This window comes from Mauremys mutica, chromosome 24, assembly GCF_020497125.1.
Source record: "Mauremys mutica isolate MM-2020 ecotype Southern chromosome 24, ASM2049712v1, whole genome shotgun sequence".
Classification (NCBI taxonomy): Eukaryota; Metazoa; Chordata; order Testudines; family Geoemydidae; genus Mauremys; species Mauremys mutica.
In genome coordinates this window covers 12,027,350-12,045,892 of record NC_059095.1, presented here as the reverse complement: position 1 = coordinate 12,045,892, position 18,543 = coordinate 12,027,350, and the positions used below count along the sequence as shown (strand labels likewise).

At 45.8% G+C, this 18,543-nt stretch overlaps 1 protein-coding gene across 1 annotated transcript; it reads right to left on the bottom strand.

Moving 5' to 3' along the window:
- Positions 1-3,957: 3,957 nt before the first annotated feature.
- Positions 3,958-11,076, bottom strand: LOC123356117 (cytochrome b-c1 complex subunit 10). Its single transcript, XM_044999094.1, has 3 exons — positions 10,916-11,076; positions 8,663-8,805; positions 3,958-4,226 (listed from the first exon to the last, which is right to left on the bottom strand). The coding sequence occupies exons 1-2, from the start codon at positions 11,017-11,019 to the stop codon at positions 8,685-8,687; spliced, it is 225 nt and encodes a 74-aa protein (XP_044855029.1). The 5' UTR covers positions 11,020-11,076; the 3' UTR covers positions 3,958-4,226; positions 8,663-8,684.
- Positions 11,077-18,543: the final 7,467 nt, after the last annotated feature.

Here is an 18,543-nt window from a genome sequence, read left to right as displayed (position 1 = left end):
GTCTTTAAACCACGATTTGAGGATTTCAGTAACTCAGACATAGGTCAGGGGTTTGTTACAGGAATGCGTGGGTGGGATTCTGTGGCCCACGTTGTGCAGGTGGTCAGACTGGATGATCATGGTGGTCCCTTCTGGCCTTGAAGTCTATGAGTCTGCTTTTCTAAAGTCCAGGGTCCATATTTTGCTACTCTCCTTTCTTCCTTTTGTCAGGATCCTGAACTCAACCATCTCATGGTCACTGTTGCCTAGGTTGCCATCCACTTCTACTTCCCCTACCAATTCTTCCCTGTTTGAAAGCAGCAGGTCAAGAGGAGCACAGCCCCTACTTGGTTCCTCCAGCACTTGTACCAGGAAGTTGTCCCCAACACTCTCCAAAAACTTCCTGGATTGTCTGTGCACTGCTGTATTGCTCTCTCAGCAGATGTCAGGGTGATTGAAGTCCTCCACAGACCTTCCTCTTTGGTTGTGAACTAAAGGCAGATAAGGAGTATCACTTCAAGGTGCATGATGAGGAAAATGAACACCAGTTGTCACTGAGTCCTCATTCTTGGAAAGTAAAGGTTATGGTCCTGTGAAAAGTAGCTCTCAGACTTCATAATCATAGGAATCAAATGCAAATAATTGAATCACTTTTATCCTGCTGTGCAGTTTTGTGTGTTGGATGCTGTATTTTAATGGTGCTTTGTGAAATTTATAAGAACTATTTAAGTAATTTGGGATAGATTAAGTGTAAAATTACACAAAACTTATTTTCTATTGTTTCCATAATTTTTATTAAAATTTCTTCAGTTATTGATGTAATTAAAATAATTTACTAAGAACTCTTGTTTTTTGAAGATGAAGATAAGCATGTTATGTATATCAGATTGATATCTTGGAACTCTGTTTTAGAAAAGTAAAAACTATTTAATACAAACTGAGTAATGATTATACCTTTCAGTACTGCAAAAATTAAAATACCTCAATGTCAAGCTTAACCATTTACTTACCAAGCAATTTGTTCACTTGCTTGCTAGTTTAAAAATTCAGGATTCTTTTCCATTGCGAGACTTGATGAAATAACTATATATGTATGATATCACTGCTTATAGCAGGGTGGCTTGATTTAAGTCACTTTTAATCATGGCAAGCAGGAAACCTTAATTTAAATCCTCAGTTTTAGTCATATTTTACATTTTTGTCCTTTATTTTCTTACAGAGATGTTGATTTTCATTTGTTAACCAAAATATTTTGATTTGCAGCTAAATATAGCCTTTATACTAAATTTGGTACTTTTTGCTAGCCAGGAGGATACAGTATATAGATTTAATGGAGCTGTTACATAGCTTAACTTACACTTACTCAGATTCTTAATTTTTACTTGTTAGAAAATGGTGACTGATGCACTTTGACGATTATTGTTTATTGCTTTGTCTCTCACTGTATTTGGATAGAAATGCAAATTTAATTAAAATGCACAAAATAGAATTTTAACTTTACTAAATAAAACTACTTTAAATGTGCTGGTACATCAGAAATTTAACAAAACATGGTTTGTATTTAAAGCTAAGGAAGTCTTATTTGTAGTTAGTGAATTGAACTGATTGTGTCTGGTCACCATATCCTCCTTCAAGATTTTAGAATTAGTAGATCTCATCTGCTAAAGCCAAGGTTGTGAGTTCAATCCTTCAGGGGACCATTTAGGAATCTGGGGTGAAAATCTGTCAGATTGATCCTGCTTTGAGCAGGGGGTTGGACTAGATGACCTCCTGAGGTCCCTTCCAACCCTGATATTCTATGATTTCTATGATTCTATGAGAACCAGAGTCTGATCTGGAAACTTCAGTTAGTTGGCCAAAGAAAGCATTGTCTACCTCATCCTTCTGATCTGGTGGCCTATACCACACGCACACCATGGCATTACCCTTGTTGCTCTCACCTGTAAACTTAATCCTAAGACTCTCAACGGGCTTTTATCCAGTTTCATACTGAAGCTCTGAGCAATCATACTGTTCTCTTACCTACAGAGCAACTCTTCAACCTTTCCTCCCATACCTGTCCTTCCTGAAGTTTATAACCATCCATGACAGTGCTCCAATCATGTGAACTGCCCCACCAAGTTTTTGTTATTCCACTCACATCATAGTTCCTTGATTGTGCCAGGACTTCCAATTCTTCCCGGTTGTTTCCCAGGCTTCTTGTGTTTGTGTACATGCACCTAAGATAACTAGCCAATTGCCCTGCTTTCTCAGTATGAATCAGGAGGCTTCCCGTCTTGTACTCTCCTCCTTGTGTTTCCTCCCTGCATCCCACTTACCTCTGGGTTTAGGTCCCCATCCCCCAGTGAACCTAGTCCTATCAGATATCAGCAGTAATATTTATAAGAATACCCACCCTAGATATGCAATTAAACATGTAAAAACAGGTAAAATGGAGCAGAGAGAAGTTCACTGCTCTGATTGCACAAAAGACATGGTACTGGAAAAAGCAGCAGTTTTGACAACAGAAGAGCATGCTAAGCATGGAATGCAGACCTTTGGAGAGTTTTCTGGACTCAAATGGGGTGGTGGTACTTAAAGCTGCTGTTGCAAACAGCAATGTAAGGAATCAACAGCAGTAGTTCCAAGGAACCCAAGCCACAGCAGCTCCCTCATGGCCTTAGTCTAGAGCTCTCAAGCTCTGCTGCACCCCACACACACACACACACACACACACACACACACACACACTTCTCCTCAGATGTGTTATTCCTCCCCCGGACCATCAAAATTAGCTCATCATTCTCTATGCTTCTGCATGACACTCTTGGATCAGGCAAATCAGGCAAACATGCATGGAGTCTGTAAATCAAACCACTTTTGATGTTTAAGGACAAATACTAAGAAACTTTTAAAACTGGAGTGGTTCTTTTGTAGAAATCAGCGAGAAAAACCTCTACCTTGACAAGATACGTGGTAGTTTTCAGGCACATTGGCTAAGTTTCCATGGAGGTTACTGTGGTTAGAGACCTTATAATGATTGTGTAAGGATTATAATCTGCATTATATGGCTATAACTATGTTGAGTTAACACTGCTTCAGGAAGTCAGGTTCAGCATATTTAATTTCTTAGCCTTAATATTGCATTACTGGACGTTTGACATTTAATTTTGTTTCCCCCCCACCCCACGGATCCATTTAAATTAAATTGCTCAGGTGCTGGTCACTCTTTGCAGCCTGAAGTTCGGAACCAGACTTGCAATTTAAATCCTTCAGCCCTGAACTAAACACCTCCACAGCATCTAAATACGAATATATCTTCAAAATTGTTTAGTAAAGACTCCATTTAAGTAATTTGCCATATGCAAGATTCTGAAGGGTAGAATTAAAGATTAAAACACTGAAAGAAAAACAGTGCTGCTGTGTATATATGCAAGAATAAGTCTTCATAAATGGTAATGGAAGAGGATATATTTTTAGTCTTGAGCAGTTAAGATTATATTCTTGCCAAGTTTGAAGCTTCTGCTGTTTTACTTGAGAGCACAAAGGACTGGGCCACCACAAATCTTAACTCCATCTCCCCTTAACGGCTCAATCCATTTCCATCTAATAAGTGTTCTGGTATTACACTGTTCCCTCAAATTTATTTTTCACAAGGTAAAGTAGACTAAATCAATTTAGTTGTATTGAAATAGCCAGTAAGACAGTGAAGTTTAAGTTATCTACACTAAATCAGTGGAATCAACTGTTATCATGCTACTTTACAGCATCAGTTACAGAAAGTTAACCATTAGAGGAGTCCACAGGTATTGGTTCCAGGTTACTGCAATAATGGTTTGAGGACCAGAGCCATTTCTCATAAATTTATGACTCACGAATTCAATAAGTTTAATATACACCCAAGTGAGCTACCAGAGGCTGGTAATATGCAGCCCAAAGGAGATCTCATTCTTTAGAATAGCTTCCAAGAGGAAAGGTAAACATTTATCACAAAAGTTATTCAGTTTATGATTTATTTTGTACATCTGTTTTATGAATTCAGCCCATCAGAACGATACCGCTTGTGAAAGTGACCCAGAAGCAAGTTCACACATTTGTGCAACCAGTATGTTAAATTAAATTTGATTGTTCATAACTGTTCAGTAGAAGATAAAGTAACATCACAGCCTCTCCTGAAGTCCACAATGAGCAGTTCAAATTCACATCAGACTAGGGTCTTCGAGAGGAAGAATGGATCCAATACACCCAGTCCAGCCCATAAACACTTCCTACAATAAAAACAAACAGTTAATAAGCAATGCTTCCTGCAAAGTGTCATGGCAGCCAGTGCAAAGGACTGTAAGATCTGAAAGTTCAGAGATCCATGCACAAGGAGTTTCTAGTGACATACGGACAAGTAAGGGAAACGAGAAGTACAGCTAGGTTGCTATTTTAAAAGTCTGTTTAATGACAATATGGAACCAGATAGGTGCCCTGTTTGCTTTGATATCAGAATCCTAGAAAGGGCTGGAAGGGACCTCAAAAACTCATCAAGTCCTACCCCATACTGAGACAGGAACAAGTAAACGTAGACCATCCCTGACAGACCGAACCTGTTCTTGAAAATCTCCACTGTAGGGATTCCACAACTTCCCTTGGAAGCCTATTCCATAACTTAACTACCCTTATAAATAGAAAGATTTTCCCTAATATCTAACCTAAGTCTCCCTCACTGCAGATTAAACCCATTACTTCTTGCCTTACCTTCAGCAGCCAGAACAAATGATCACAGTCCTCTATATAACAGCCCTTAACATATTTGAAAATAAGTTACCAGGGCCCCCTTAAGACTTCTTTCCTCAAGACTAAACATGCCCAGTTTTCTAAAACTTATCCCCATAAGTCTGCTTTTCAAACTTTTTATTATATCTGGACTCTTTCCAGTTTGTCCACATCTTTCCTAAAGTGTGTCACCCAGAACTGGACACAGTACGCCAGCTGAGGCCTCACCAGTGCTGAGCAGAGCAGGACAATTACCTTCTTTGTCTTACATACAACACTGCTGTTACTACACCCCAGAATCATAGTAGCCTTTTTCACAATTGCATCACATTGTTGACTCATTTGATTTGTGAGCCAAGATTCTTTTCAGCAGTACTACCACCAAGCCAGTTATTCCCAATTTTGTGCATTTGATTTTTCATTCCTTAATACCTTTGCACTTATCTTTATTGAATTTCATCTTGCTGATTTCAGACCAATACTCCAATTTATCAAGGTTCTTCTGAATTCTAATCCTATCCTCCAAAATACTAGCAACCCCTCCAAGCTTGATGTCACTTGCAAATGTTATAACCACACTCTCCACTCCATTATCCAACTCATTAATGAGAATATTGACTAGTACCGGACCCGGACTGACCACTGCGGGACCACACTATGTATGTCCGCCCTGTTTGATAGCAAATCACTGATCACCATTCTTTGAGCATGGTCTTTCAACCAGTTGTGCACCCATCTTATTGTAACCTCATCTAGACCACACTTCCCCAGCTTGCTTGCTTGCTTATGAGAATGTCATGCGGGACTGTGTCAAAAGCCTTACTAAAAATCAAGACATATCCTGTCTATGGCTTCTCCCATCTAACAGGCTAGTCCTCCAAAGAAGGAAATAAGGGTGTTTGGCATGATTTATTCCTGACAAATCCATGTTGGCTATTCCCTATAACCCTATCATCTAGGTGCTTATAAATTGGATTGTTTAATAATTTGTTCCAATATCTTTCCACTTATTAATGTTAGCCTGACTGTTCTATAATTCCTAAGGCCCTCTTTGTTTCCCCTTTTAAGAAGATAGGAACAATGTTTGCCCTTCTCCAGTCCTCTGGAACTCACCTATCCACCATGAGTTCTCAAAGATAATTGCCAATAGTTCTGAGATTGCTTCAAGTTACTTCCTTAAGTACCCTAGGATGAATTTCATCAGGCCCTGCTGACCTGAATACATCTAACTTATCTAAATATTCTTTAACCTTTCTTTCTCTATTTTGGTTTGTGTTCTTTCCTCTTATTGTTGAGTATCTGGTCACTATTAACCTTTTTAGTGAAGGCTGAAACAAAATAGGCATTAAACACCTCGGCCTTCTTGATGTCATCAGTTATTAGCTTCTCATTCCCTGCTAAGTAGAGGGCCTATACTTTCCTTCATCATTCTCTTGCTCTTAATGTATTTAAATTACCTTTTCTTAATGCCTTTTATGTCCCTTGCTAGGTCTAACTCATTTTGCCCTTACATGCTTGTGCTATTCTTTTATAGTCCTTCTTAGCAATTTGTCAGTGTTTCCACCTTTTGTAGGATTCCTTTTTGATTTTCAGGTCATTAAGGCACTCCTGATGGAGTCATACTGGCCTCTTACTATTCTTATCTTTCCTTCGCATCGCTGTGGTTTTGAGTTGTGCACTTAATAGCATGTCCTAGAGACTGCCAGCTCTCCTGAACTCCTTTATCCTTTACATTTGCTCCCCATAGGATCTTACCTACCAGTTCTCTGTGTTTGTTAAAGTCTGGTTTTTTTAAGTCCACTGTCCTTATACTGCTGCTCTTGCTCATTCCTTTCAGTAGAATCATGAAATCCTGTAATTTCATGATCACTTTCACCCAAATTGCCTTCCACTTTCAGATTCACAACCAAGTTCTCCCTGTTCTTACAACTGTAGATCACCTCTTCTGTTTCTAAATGCAACAAGTATAATGAGTTGAATATGACCCATGTAAATGCCATTATTTAACATGTTCCTGAAACCATAATTCACATTCACCCACTTCCACGTATTTACTGCCCAACACCCCTTTAAGTGGAGTAAAGGCTTATTACATAATTTAGGTTCTGCAGCCCAACTTCAGAGCATTTCCATTAACTGATTAACAATTAGCATAGCAAGTGACTGTGAATGTTAATGCACTAAGTTTCCTAGAGCAATTTATCAACTTTCATAAATAAATTAATCCCACATTAACACTCTAGCCCCCATTATGGAGTGGTGTCTTTTATTCCATGAAGCTGCTAATGGAACTTGCACTTTTGTTAAATGTTTTGATATAGGGGAATGCACAAAAATGAACCACACTCTCTTACAAATACCTCTGACAAAGAATAAGATTTTCCTTTTAAAGAAAAAAGGCAATTTTTTCTAGTTTCTAATGATGTGTTCTGTTTTCAGACTCTCAAATCCCCTCACAATCAATAGCTTTTAATAAAAGGAGATTCTCTCAAGAGGCCATAGGATCAAGCACCATAATAATACACATTGAAATAAATACCATGATGCAGAACCACTGTTGAATACACATTGAAATAAATACCATGACCCAGACCACTGTTTCTCAACCTTTTCAGGTTGGTGATTGTTTATTCCAAGAGAAATGTTCACAATACCTTTACTATAAAAAAAAAGAGTAAATATTGTAACATTAAACCTACATAATTTGCATGTGTTCCAAAAGGTTGACAAATGCTCGCTATGAAAGTGTGTGCAGGGAGAGAGATTACCTTTGCTTTAGATTACAAGAAAATTTTCAATGTCTCACAACCCCCTTGTGTGCCTTTTGTGACCCATCAGTTGAGAAACACTGCTTTAGATTTATGGCGTGTCAGTCAATGACCAAGAATAGTCAATATGCTGTAAAAGCTTAAGTGAAGCATGTTTCTTTTCCATCTCTTAGTATGTTAGTGGAAAAAAAGCATCCATGTTGTCCCTGTCCAGGAAGCTGGTTACACCTTTAAGGACTTCTAGCCAAGACTAGAGGCAAATGGGTCCATTAAAAGAAGCCCTACAACAACACAGAAATTGTACTTTGAGAGAGATTATTTTAATCCCATGAGTTGATACAATAGGAATGTACTTACCAACACATTCTTCTTACTAGGTATGTGTATTCTAAACCTCAGTCTCTAACCAGATCCTGAATCCTAGCTTTGATATCCACAAATTGATGTAGTGCCCTCTAATTTGTTGCAATATGGAACAACTGTTCCGTTTTTTTCCCCCAAAAGGCATTTGGCTAATACTGTCCTGAATTAATTTATTTATAGAATTGAAGGTAATTTGTTTCTATCTCTTTCCTAAATTCTAAAACTCTCAAGCTACTCCATTCAGCACCATAGGAACTGAAAGAGATAGATAGAGCGAGGACGTTAAATACACATCAGCTCAGAACATGCAATGCACATATTTCTCAGAATAGCACGTTACAAAAAGACTTGTGATTACTACGAGCTCCTCTGTAGAAGTTGTATAGCACTTTGAAGCTATAAAGTGTTAATTAATCCTGCCAACTCCCTTGTGAGATATGTATTCTCTATTTTACAGCTGGGAACACTTACGCTGATAAAAATCCACTAGACCACACTGGCTCACTCTGAAAAATAATGCAACTTAAAATAACGTAATCTAAAATGAAACTGGCTAGTTTCTACTAAGGGTCACTGATAGCATCTCTGAGCTGGGCAAGTTCTTATCAAGATTGTCATGATGCCATTTCTTACTTTTCAGTACCAGAAAGACAATTACATGATAAAGTGCAACAGTTCTCTTTGGGGACGAGCTTTTGGACAGAATATTTAGTTTCCAATTGTGGGATTCTATATTGGAGGTCACATCAAATGGCATGTAAGCACAAAATGTATGTATGTTATTTCTGATAAGTACAGGACAAAAAACTTACCATTAGAGGGAAGAGCAGCAGTTTAATCATCTTTCTTAAACTTGCCATTAATGTAGGGAACATAGTCAAGGATCAGTCTCCAGTCCGTCGCCCACACCAATCCCACAGCGCCTACGGTGCCCCATGTGGTCAATGTAGGGGTCCTGTAGAACACAGACACAACCACGCCTATTCTACATATCTAAATGTTTGTCAGCTACTTTAGCAATAAGCACCTGCCAAGGCTGTTTACTCAAGAAGGAATCTTAGCTGCTACCTTGAAGAGAAAGACACACAGTTAGACCCAAGTCTACCCCTGCCAAGATGCAGGTAGACTAGATAACCCTTGTGGTCCCTTCTAACCCTACGATTCTCCCTCAGGGTTACGCTTAACATGATGCTAGAAAATTAGAAATAGTGCTCTTATCTGTGTATCATTTCTGCTTTTTTTCGCCCCACTATTTACAGTCCACTCAGCTTGGAGTATTTCTGCTGGCCCATGCTTATCTGTATGCAGCATTGTTGTAGTCATGTCGGTCCCAGAATGTTAGACAGACAAGGTTGTCTCTCACCCCAACAGAAGTTGGTCCAATAAAAGATATTACCTCACCCACCTTGTCATGCTTATTTGTAGTCAGTTTCTGGTTCTCATGCACTAGCCCATCACTGCAGGGTTTGGGTTGGCAACACTGTACAGGAATATCGAAATCCCTGCATCTCGCTAGAGATGATCAAGCCAGAAAACAGCCTGGGCCAAATTATATTTCAACGTGGTTAGATTCTAAGGCTAGATAATACTACCGTGATCATCTAGTCTAGCCTCCTGCATAACACAGAACTTCCTCAAAATAATTTCTGTTTGAAATGTGTTGTACCTTAGGCAGAGAAAAAGCTAGGGTTAGGAAACTATGTTTTTAGCCTATTTAACACACAGTTTGGCTCACTCAATGTTAGCTGGGTAGCATATTTAGAACTGGAACCTGGACTTATACTAACTGAACTAAAGGAAGTAGAGTTGTTTCACCACAGGACACTGACAATAGCAAAATTGCCTGTAATTTCCCCCTCACTTCAAATTAGCAGCTCTGCCCATATTCTAGAACAGGGGTGGGCCAGAACTGGCCCGTCTAACATATCTGTCCAGCCCGCCAGCTCTTTGGTCACCCCCTCACAACCTCTGGGCCACTAAAAGTCCAATGGTGCAGAGGCCGCTCAGGCAGTCTGCCTGCCTGCCATGGCCTCACATCGCTCCGGAAATGGCCAGCTGCTGCTGGCCTGTCTCTACATGCTCCACATGGCAGGGGGGGGGCAATCTCTGCACGCTGCCCCCACCCCCAGCACTGGAAACCAATGGGAACTGCAGGGATGGTGCTTGCGGGTGCAGGCAGCACATGGAGACCCACTGCCCCCCCTGCCAAGAGGCACAGAGACATGCCAGCAGCAGCCGGGTGCTGTCTGTGGTAAGCGCCTCCCGGCCAGAGCCTGCACCTCACACCCCAATCCCATGCCCCAGCCCAGAGCCCCCTCCTGCACCAAACTCCCTCCCATAGCCCAGACCCCCTCCATTAATATGGTAGAAATGTGCGGCCCGTGACAACTTACCAAAATTTGTGGAGTGGCCCCCCTGCGAAAATTATTGCCCACCCCTGTTCTAGAAGCTAAATTAAGAAACAGCATCAGGTATATCAAGTACTTTAAATGAGCAGGCTACACAATCTGCCAATAAATCTTTGCCAACGGACACCAAGGTGGCAGAGTTTTAGAGTAATTACCCTATCCCAGTTATAAGCTCTTCCTGTCTTCTATGGGAAACGCAGCATCCCAGGTACTTTTTTTTTAAGCATATCAAATTTAGATTTTTTTTTCTCTCTACCTCTCCCAAGGTCACAGCCCAATAACCAGACTGGGTCTAACCGCTTCTCGTCTTTCCTCCCTCACACATTTTACCTTCACTTTCTGCCCCGAGAAGCGAACTGAAGAGAGGGAGGCGAGCGCGGGCTGGTCACAGCCGGACCCTCGCTCTGCCCCATCCCCCGCTAGCGGCCCAAAGCGAACTGGACCCCAGCCCCGCCACCCCACAGCCACGAGAAGGGGGGGGTCCTCCAGGGGATGGAGAGGGACCTGGGGGGGGCTGGGGAGAGACCCCATGATGGGGATGAGTCCCCGCCCCCAGCAGCAGCGTGGCAGCTCCTGACCCCTCCCGGCAGGGCCCAAGGGAAGTGACGGGCTCGTCCCAGCGGGACCCCTCGGGCGGGGGTCCCCCGGGCGCCTCACCAGTTCCGCAGCAGCTGGGCGTAGCGGGGCCCCATGAGCCTGGTCAGCATCCTGCTCCCCGCCCAGCCTCGGCCAGCGGCCTCAAAGTCACCCCGGCTACGCATGCGCCCGCGACGCGGCCCCACGCAGGACCCGCCCTGCCTGCCCTAGCGGCTGCCTGAACGTAGCAGACCGCGGCCACGGGGGGGGGCTGCGCCGTAGAGCCGTAAAGGACCCCACCCGCCCTTGCACCCACCCCGGGCAGGGCTGCCCTTGACGCCGCCTGATCAGAAATAGGCATCTAAATAATTAATTATGATGGCAAATTCCAGTCACCCGCGAGCTCCCATTTATCCTCCCATCCCCCTTTGCCAAACAACGGCCGCGGCTCCCCGACCCCCCCTTTGACATCTACTCTCCCCCCCCAGTCACCAGTCTCCTGCCAGTGCAGGACGCTCCAGCCTGCTCGCGAATTTGGGCCCTTGACTGGGCTGCCTGCTCCCACTCCCCGCCCCCTGGGGCAGAAAAATCATCCCCAGCTTCTGCAGGAAGCAGCTGGGGGGTCCCTTCCCCCTCCCCCTCAAGAGCCCCCTCCCTCCTGTGAGCAGTGGGGTCAGGCTGGCTCCCTGCTCCCGCAGGCCATTCAGCACCTGGCCTGGAAAGGGGCCGAAGAGAGTGAAAAGACCCTGGAGCTGCCCCACCAGCCTGGAAGGGGAGGAGGGGATGCCACTGCAGCCCCCCAGGCCTGGGAGAGCAGGGGGTGAAGTGTCCTAGGAGGAGCAGAGCTGAGGCTGGGGGCTGAACTGATGTGTGACTCACGTTGGAATTGGGAGGGGGGGGTGAACAGGGTTGACTTGAAGGTTGGGGACAGAATTAATTACTGGGCAGATGTGGGGGTGAGAGCTCCTGCAGCAGGGGCCAAAATCACCCACCCAATATATTTACCAGAGTGGGCAGCACTGATTGTCCCACACACTAGGGATGGGCATGGGGAGTTTAGCAACCAAAAGCACAATATAGAGAGGGAAGAGCATCTTTGTAGGCAGGCTTGCTAACCTAGTGAGGAGGGCTTTAAACTAGGTTTGCCGGGGGATGGAGACCTAAGCCCTGAGATAAGTGGTGAAGTGGGATACCGGGAGGAAGCACAACGAGGAGAGTGCAACAGGGGAGGCCACCTGATTCATACTGAGAAAGTAGGGCAATTGGCTAGTTATCTTAGGTGCTTGTACATGAACGCAAGAAGCCTGGGAAACAAGCAGGAAGAATTGGAAGTCCTGGCACAGTCAAGGAACTATATTGTGATTGGAATAACAGACTTGGTGGGGTAACTCACATGTCTGGAGCACTGTCATGGATGGGTATAAACTGTTCAAGAAGGACAGTGGAGGGGGGGAGGTGGAGAAGTTGCACTGTATGTAAGAGAACAGTATGATTACTCAGAGCTCCAGTATGAAACGAGAAAAGCCTGTTGAGAGTCTTTGGGTTAAGTTTAGAGGCGAGAGCAACAAGGGTGATGTCGTGGTGGGCATCTGCTGTAGACCATCAGACCAGGAGGATGAGGTGGACGAGGCTTTCTTTGGACAACTAACAGAAGTTTCCAGATCACAGGTCCTGGTTCTCATGGAGGACTTCAATCACTCTGACATCTGCTGGGAGAGCAATACAGGAGTACACAGACAATCCAGGAAGTTTTTGGAGTGTGTTGGGGACAACTTCCTGGTGCAAGTGCTGGAAGAACCAACTAGGGGCCGTAATAATAAAGATAATAATTGGAGATATACCAATCTCCTAGAACTGGAAGGGACCTTGAAAGGTCATTGAGTCCAGCCCCCTGCCTTCACTAGTAGGACCAATTTTTGCCCCAGATCCCTAAGTGGCCCCCTCAAGGATTGAACTCACAACCCTGGGTTTAGCAGGCCAATGCTCAAACCACTGAGCTATCCCTCCCCCTGTGCTTCTCTTGACCTGCTGCTTGGTAGGGGAAGTAGAAGTGGGTGGCAACCTGGGCAGCAGGGACATGAGGTGGTTGAGTTCAGGATCCTGACACAAGGAAGAAAGGAGAGCAGCAGAATACAAACCCTGGATTTCAGAAAACCAGACTTTGACTCCGTCAGGGAACTGATGGGCAGGATCTCCTGAGAGGCTAATATGAGGAGGAAGGGCATCCAGGAGAACTGGCTGTATTTTAAAGAAGCCTTATTGAGGATGCAGGAACAAACCATACTGAAGTGCAGAAAGAATAGCAAATATGGCAGGCGACCAGCTTGGCTTAACAGAGAAATCTTCGGTGAGCTTAAACACACAAAGGAAGCTTACAAGAAGTGGAAATTTGGACAGATGACTAGGGAGGAGTATAAAAATATTGCTTGAGCATGCAGGGGTGTAATCAGGAAGGCCAAAGCACAATTGGAGTTGCAGCTAGCAAGGGATGTGAAGGGTAACAAGAAGGGTTTCTACAGGTATGGTAGCAACAAGAAGGTGGCCAGGGAAAGTGTGGGACACTTACTGAATGAGGGAGGCAGCCTAGTGACAGAAGATGTGGAAAAAGCTGAAGAGCTCAATGCAACGCCAGAGCAGGGCAGGCCCCAGACCTTGCTCCCCAGCAGGAGCTCGCAGGCTGGCTTAAAACATCTCACAGGCCGGATCCAGCCCGCAGTCCATAGTTTGCCTACCTCTAGGTTAAGGACTATTTAGAAAAGCTGGACATGCACGAGTCCATGGGCCCAGATGCACTGCATCCAAGGGTGCTGAGGGAGTTGGCTGGTGTGATTGCAGAGCCATTGGCCATTATCTTTGAAAACTCATGGTGATCGGGGGAGGTCCCGGACAATTGGAAAAAGGCAAATGTAGTGCCTATCTTTAAAAAAGGGAAGAAGGAGAATCCAGGGAACTGCAGACCTCACCTCAGTCCCCAGCAAAATCATGTAGCAGGTCCTCAAGGAATCCATTTTGAAGCACTTGGAGGAGAGGAAGGTGATCAGGAACAATCAACATGGATTCACCAAGGGCAAGTCATGCCTGACCAACCTGATTGCCTTCTATGATGAGATAACTGGCTCTGTGGATGAGGGGAAAGCGGTGGATGTGATATATCTTGACTTTAGCAAATCTTTTGATACGGTCTCCCACAGTATTCTTGCCAGCAAGTTAAAGAAGTATGGATTGGATGAATGGACTATGAGGTGGATAGAAAGCTGGCTGGATTGTCTGGCTCATCATTAGTGATCAACGGCTCGATGTCTCGTTGGCAGCCAGTATCAAGTGGAGTGTCCCAGACAGGGCCAGCTCCAGGGTTTTTGATGCCCCAACAGCAAAAGGAAAAAAAGAAGAAAAAAAAAGCTGTGTTCACAATCTGCAGCTCTATTGCCACCGCTTCAGCCTTCAGCAGCAATTTGGCAGCTGGTCCTTCGCTCCGAGAGGGAGTGAGGGACCCGCCACAAAATTGCTGCCAAAGACCGGGACATGCTGCCCCTCACCATTGGCCGCCCCAAGCAGCTGCTGGCTGGGCTGGTGCCTGGAGCCGGCCCTGGTCCCAGAAGTTGGTCGTGGGCCAGTTTTGTCCAATATCTTTATTAATGATCTGGATAATGGGATGAATTGCACCCTCAGCAAGTTCGCAGACGACACTAAAGCTGGGGGGAGAGGTAGATACGCTGGAGGGTAGGGATAGGGTCCAGAGTGACCTAGACAAATTGGAGGATTGGACCAAAAGAAATCTGATGAGGTTCAACAAGGACAAGTGCAGAGTCCTGCACTTTGGAAGGAAGAATCCTATGCACTGCTACAGGCTGGGGACCGACTGGCTAAGCAGCAGTTCTGCAGAAAAGGACCTGGGGATTACAGTGCATGAGAAGCTGGATATGAGTCAGCAGTGTGCCCTCATTGCCAAGAAGGCCAATGGCATATTGGGCTGCATCAGTAGGAGCATTGCCAGCAGATCGAGGGAAGTGATTACTCCCCTCTGTTTGGCACTGGTGCGGCCACACCTGGAGTATTGTGCACAGTTTTGGTCCTCCCACTACAGAAAGGATGTGGACAAATTGAAGAGAGTCCAGCGGAGGGCAACGAAAATTATCAGGAGCCTGGGGCACATGACTTATGAGTAGAGGCTGAGGAAACTGGGATTATTTGGTCTGCAGAAGAGAAGAGTGAGGGGGGATTTGATAGCAGCCTTCAACTACCTGAAGGGGGTTCCAAAGAAGATGGAGCTAGGCTGTTCTCAGTGGTGGCAGATGACAGAACAAGGAGCAATGGTCTCAAGTTGCAGTGGGGGAGGTCTAGGTTGGATATTAGGAAACACTATTTCATAGGAGGGTGGTGAAGCACTGGAATGGGTTACCTAGGGAGGTGGTGGACTCTCCATCCCTAGAGATTTTTAAGGCCCGGCTTGACAAAGCCCTGGCTGGGATGATTAGCTGGGTTTGGTCCTGGTTTGAGCAGGGGGTTGGACTAGATTACCTCCTGAGGTCTCTTCCAATCCTAATCTTCTATGATTCTATTGCTCTCCATCATGTGACACAGCCAACCAAGGGCAGGTTTTTACTGCTAGTGAATCTAAATTAAATAATTTCTAGTCATCAACCAAGGAAGCTACAAGTCCCACCAAATAAAACTACTGGATGTATTTAGACTGTGGACAAAGCACATTGGTAAATGTGCATGTGTAACCCACTCAGGGTGGTGCTCTGTCCACTCCTCGGATGGTAGCTGGGCCATATGTAAGGGGCAATAAGCCTGCTGCAGAGTTGGCTAACAGAGCTAGGACCTTCAGCTCAGGCCGGAGAGGCTCACTCAGATTCAATCACCCCTACTGGTGACTTACTCGGGGTGTTGAGTTGTGTGACATACGCAACACAGAATCATAGAACGTAGGGCTGGAAAGGACCTCAAGAAAGTCGTCAAGTCCAGCCTCCTGCACTGAGGCAAGACCAAGTAAACCGAGACCATCCCTGACAGTTGTCTCTCCAATCTATTGTTAAAAACCTCCAATGAGGGATTCCACAACCTCCCTTGGAAGCCTGTTCCAGAGTTTAACGACCCTCCTTTGGTGCACATTAAACCCATTCCTGTTTGTCTCCCCGCCAGTGAACGTGGAGAACAGCTGATCACAGTCCTCTTGCTAACACCCCTGAACACATCTGAAGACAGTGATCAGGTTCCCCCCTCTATCTTTTTTTCTCAAGACTAAATATGCCCTTTTTTTAGCCTTGTCTCAGAGATCAGGGTTTCTAAACCTTTGATCATTTTTGTTGCTCTCCTCTGGACTATTTCCAATTTGTCCACATCCTTCCTGGAGTCTGGCAGCCAGAATTGGACACCGTACTCCACCATTGCCTCACCATTGCCAAGGAGAGTGGGACAATTTCCTCACGTGTCTTACATACAACACTTCTGTTATAAACTCCAGAATAGTTGCCTTTTTCACAACTGCATCACATTGTCGAGTCACACTCCAACTGTGCTCCACGATAACCCCCAGAGCCTTTTCACCAGTACTACCACCTAGCCAGTTATTCTCCGTTTTGCTTTTCCTTCCTCGGTGTAGTACTTTGCACTTGTCTTTACTGAATTTCATCTTGTTGATTTCAGACCAAGTCTCCAATTTGTCAAGTTCATTTTGAATTCTAATCCTCCCCCCCCCCAGAAGTGTTTGCAGCCCCTCCCAGCTTGGTGTCACCTGCAGATGTTATAAGTTTACCCTCCCCTCCATTATCCAGATCAGCGATGAAAATATTGACAAGTACTAGATGCAGGACTGGTCCTGTGGGACCCCACTAAATACATGCTCCCAGCTTGACAGCAAACCATTGATAACTACTCATTGACATGCATCTGACCAAGTGGGGATTCACCCCCGAAAGCTCATGCTCCAATACGTCTGCTAGTCTTTAAGGTGCCGCAGGACTCTTTGCCGCTTTTACAGAGCCAGACTAACACGGCTACCCCTGTGATCTTTGAGTAGAGTCTTTCAACCCGCGTTGTGTACCCACATTATAGGAATCTCATCTGGATCACTTTTCCCTGTTTTATTTATGAGAATGCCATGTGGAACAGTGTCAGAAGCCTTACTAAAATCAAGATCTATCCCCTCTACACTCCCCTCCCCCCATCCACCAGGCCAACACTGGTCCCTGTTGCCAGACAGTTGCCAATGTGAGTTTTGCAAAGGATGGGCATCGCTGACACAGGTATGTTAGAGAGAGCTGCATTTCACCACAGCTGAAACATCATGACCAGTGTGATGGCGAGTTCTAGCTCAGCATATGGGGCCTGATGTGATCAGCTGCCCTAGAGCTGGTGTGGGAGAGCCCCAGGCTAGCATTACAGGTTGTACTTTTTTTGAGGGGAGGGGAGGGGAGGAGTGCAAAAGCAAAGAACTCAATTTTTAATGTAACTTCGTAATTAAAAAAAAAAAGGCAGAAAAATGTAAAATGTAGCTGTAGTGAGGCGGCCTGGCTCCCAGCCGCTCCTGAGAGGGAGAAGCCAGAACAGCCGCCACAGTGGGCGGAGCCACTGCCGCCTGTCCCCGCCCCCCCAGAAGTCAAGGGGCGGGACAGGAAGTATAAAAGCCCCGGCCCAGCGCTCAGTTGCAGCCCGGCGGCCGGAGAGGACAGACGCTCCTGACTGAGCTCCTGCTGGACCGAGCCTTCCCTGAGCCCGGTACCCTGAAGAAGGCTGGCCGAGCCTTCCCCGAGCCCAGTACCCCGAGGTGGACGGGCCGAGCCTTCCCCGAGCCCAGTACCCCGAGGAGCTGCCTGAGCGTAACCCCGACCGGAGTCCTGAGGAGCAGCCCGAGCTAGCCGGCTCTCAGCACGGCGAGGAGCCCATGGTGTGGGACCCAGCGCTGGACACCAGTACTGAGCAGGTACCCGTGGAGGGGGAAATGGAAAGTAGCCCGGGGGTAGCTGACCCCAGTCTGGCTACAGCAGACTTTGAGCCAATGTCGGTGTGTTGCGGTCAGGACCCCACCGACACAGCAGCAGACTAACTGCCGCTGTTAGGGCCCCGGGCTGGGACACAGTGGAGTGGGTGGTCCTGTGTCCCCCCTGCCACCCCACTCCCGGGTGGCAGTCTCCCCCTCACACCAACGCTCAGACCCAGAAGTCTGAACTATTGCTGTTTGCTCAGCTCCTGCCTCAAGGACCTGAGCCCTGAACTATTGCTGTTTGCTCAGCTCCTGCCTCAAGGACCTGAGCCCTGAACTATTGCTGTTTGCTCAGCTCCTGCCTCAAGGACCTGAGCCCTGAACTATTGGTGTAGCTCAGCTCCTGCTTCAAGGACCTGAGCCCCTTGAACTACTGTTTGCTGCCCCACCCTGACTGAGGGCTTGGGCTTAAATCACGGTTTATTTTGCTCAGCTCCTGCCTGAGGGTCTGAGCCCCTTGAACTACTAGTAGTTGCCCCGCCCTGACTGAGGGCTTGGGCTTCACTGACTGTGTCTTTTGCTCAGCCCCTGCCTGGGGGTCTGAGCCCTTAGACTATTGTTTGTTTCCCGCCCTGACCTAGGGCTTGGACCTTCAGAGACTGAACGACTGATTTAGGCCGCGTAGTGAGGCGGCCTGGCTCCCGGCCGCTCCTGAGAGGGCCGAGCCCCCACACCGGACCCTTACAGTAGCCTAGAAACAATTCCAGAGCCCTGCTCCAGACAG

Bases quoted from the DNA above. Each gene is read 5' to 3' on its own strand.
- LOC123356117 (XM_044999094.1), bottom strand. From the start codon at position 11,019: ATGCGTAGCCGGGGTGACTTTGAGGCCGCTGGCCGAGGCTGGGCGGGG. The intron at 8,806-10,915 runs GTGAGGCGCCCG...TGTGTTCTACAG, and splicing joins GCCCAGCTGCTGCGGAACTG to GACCCCTACATTGACCACAT.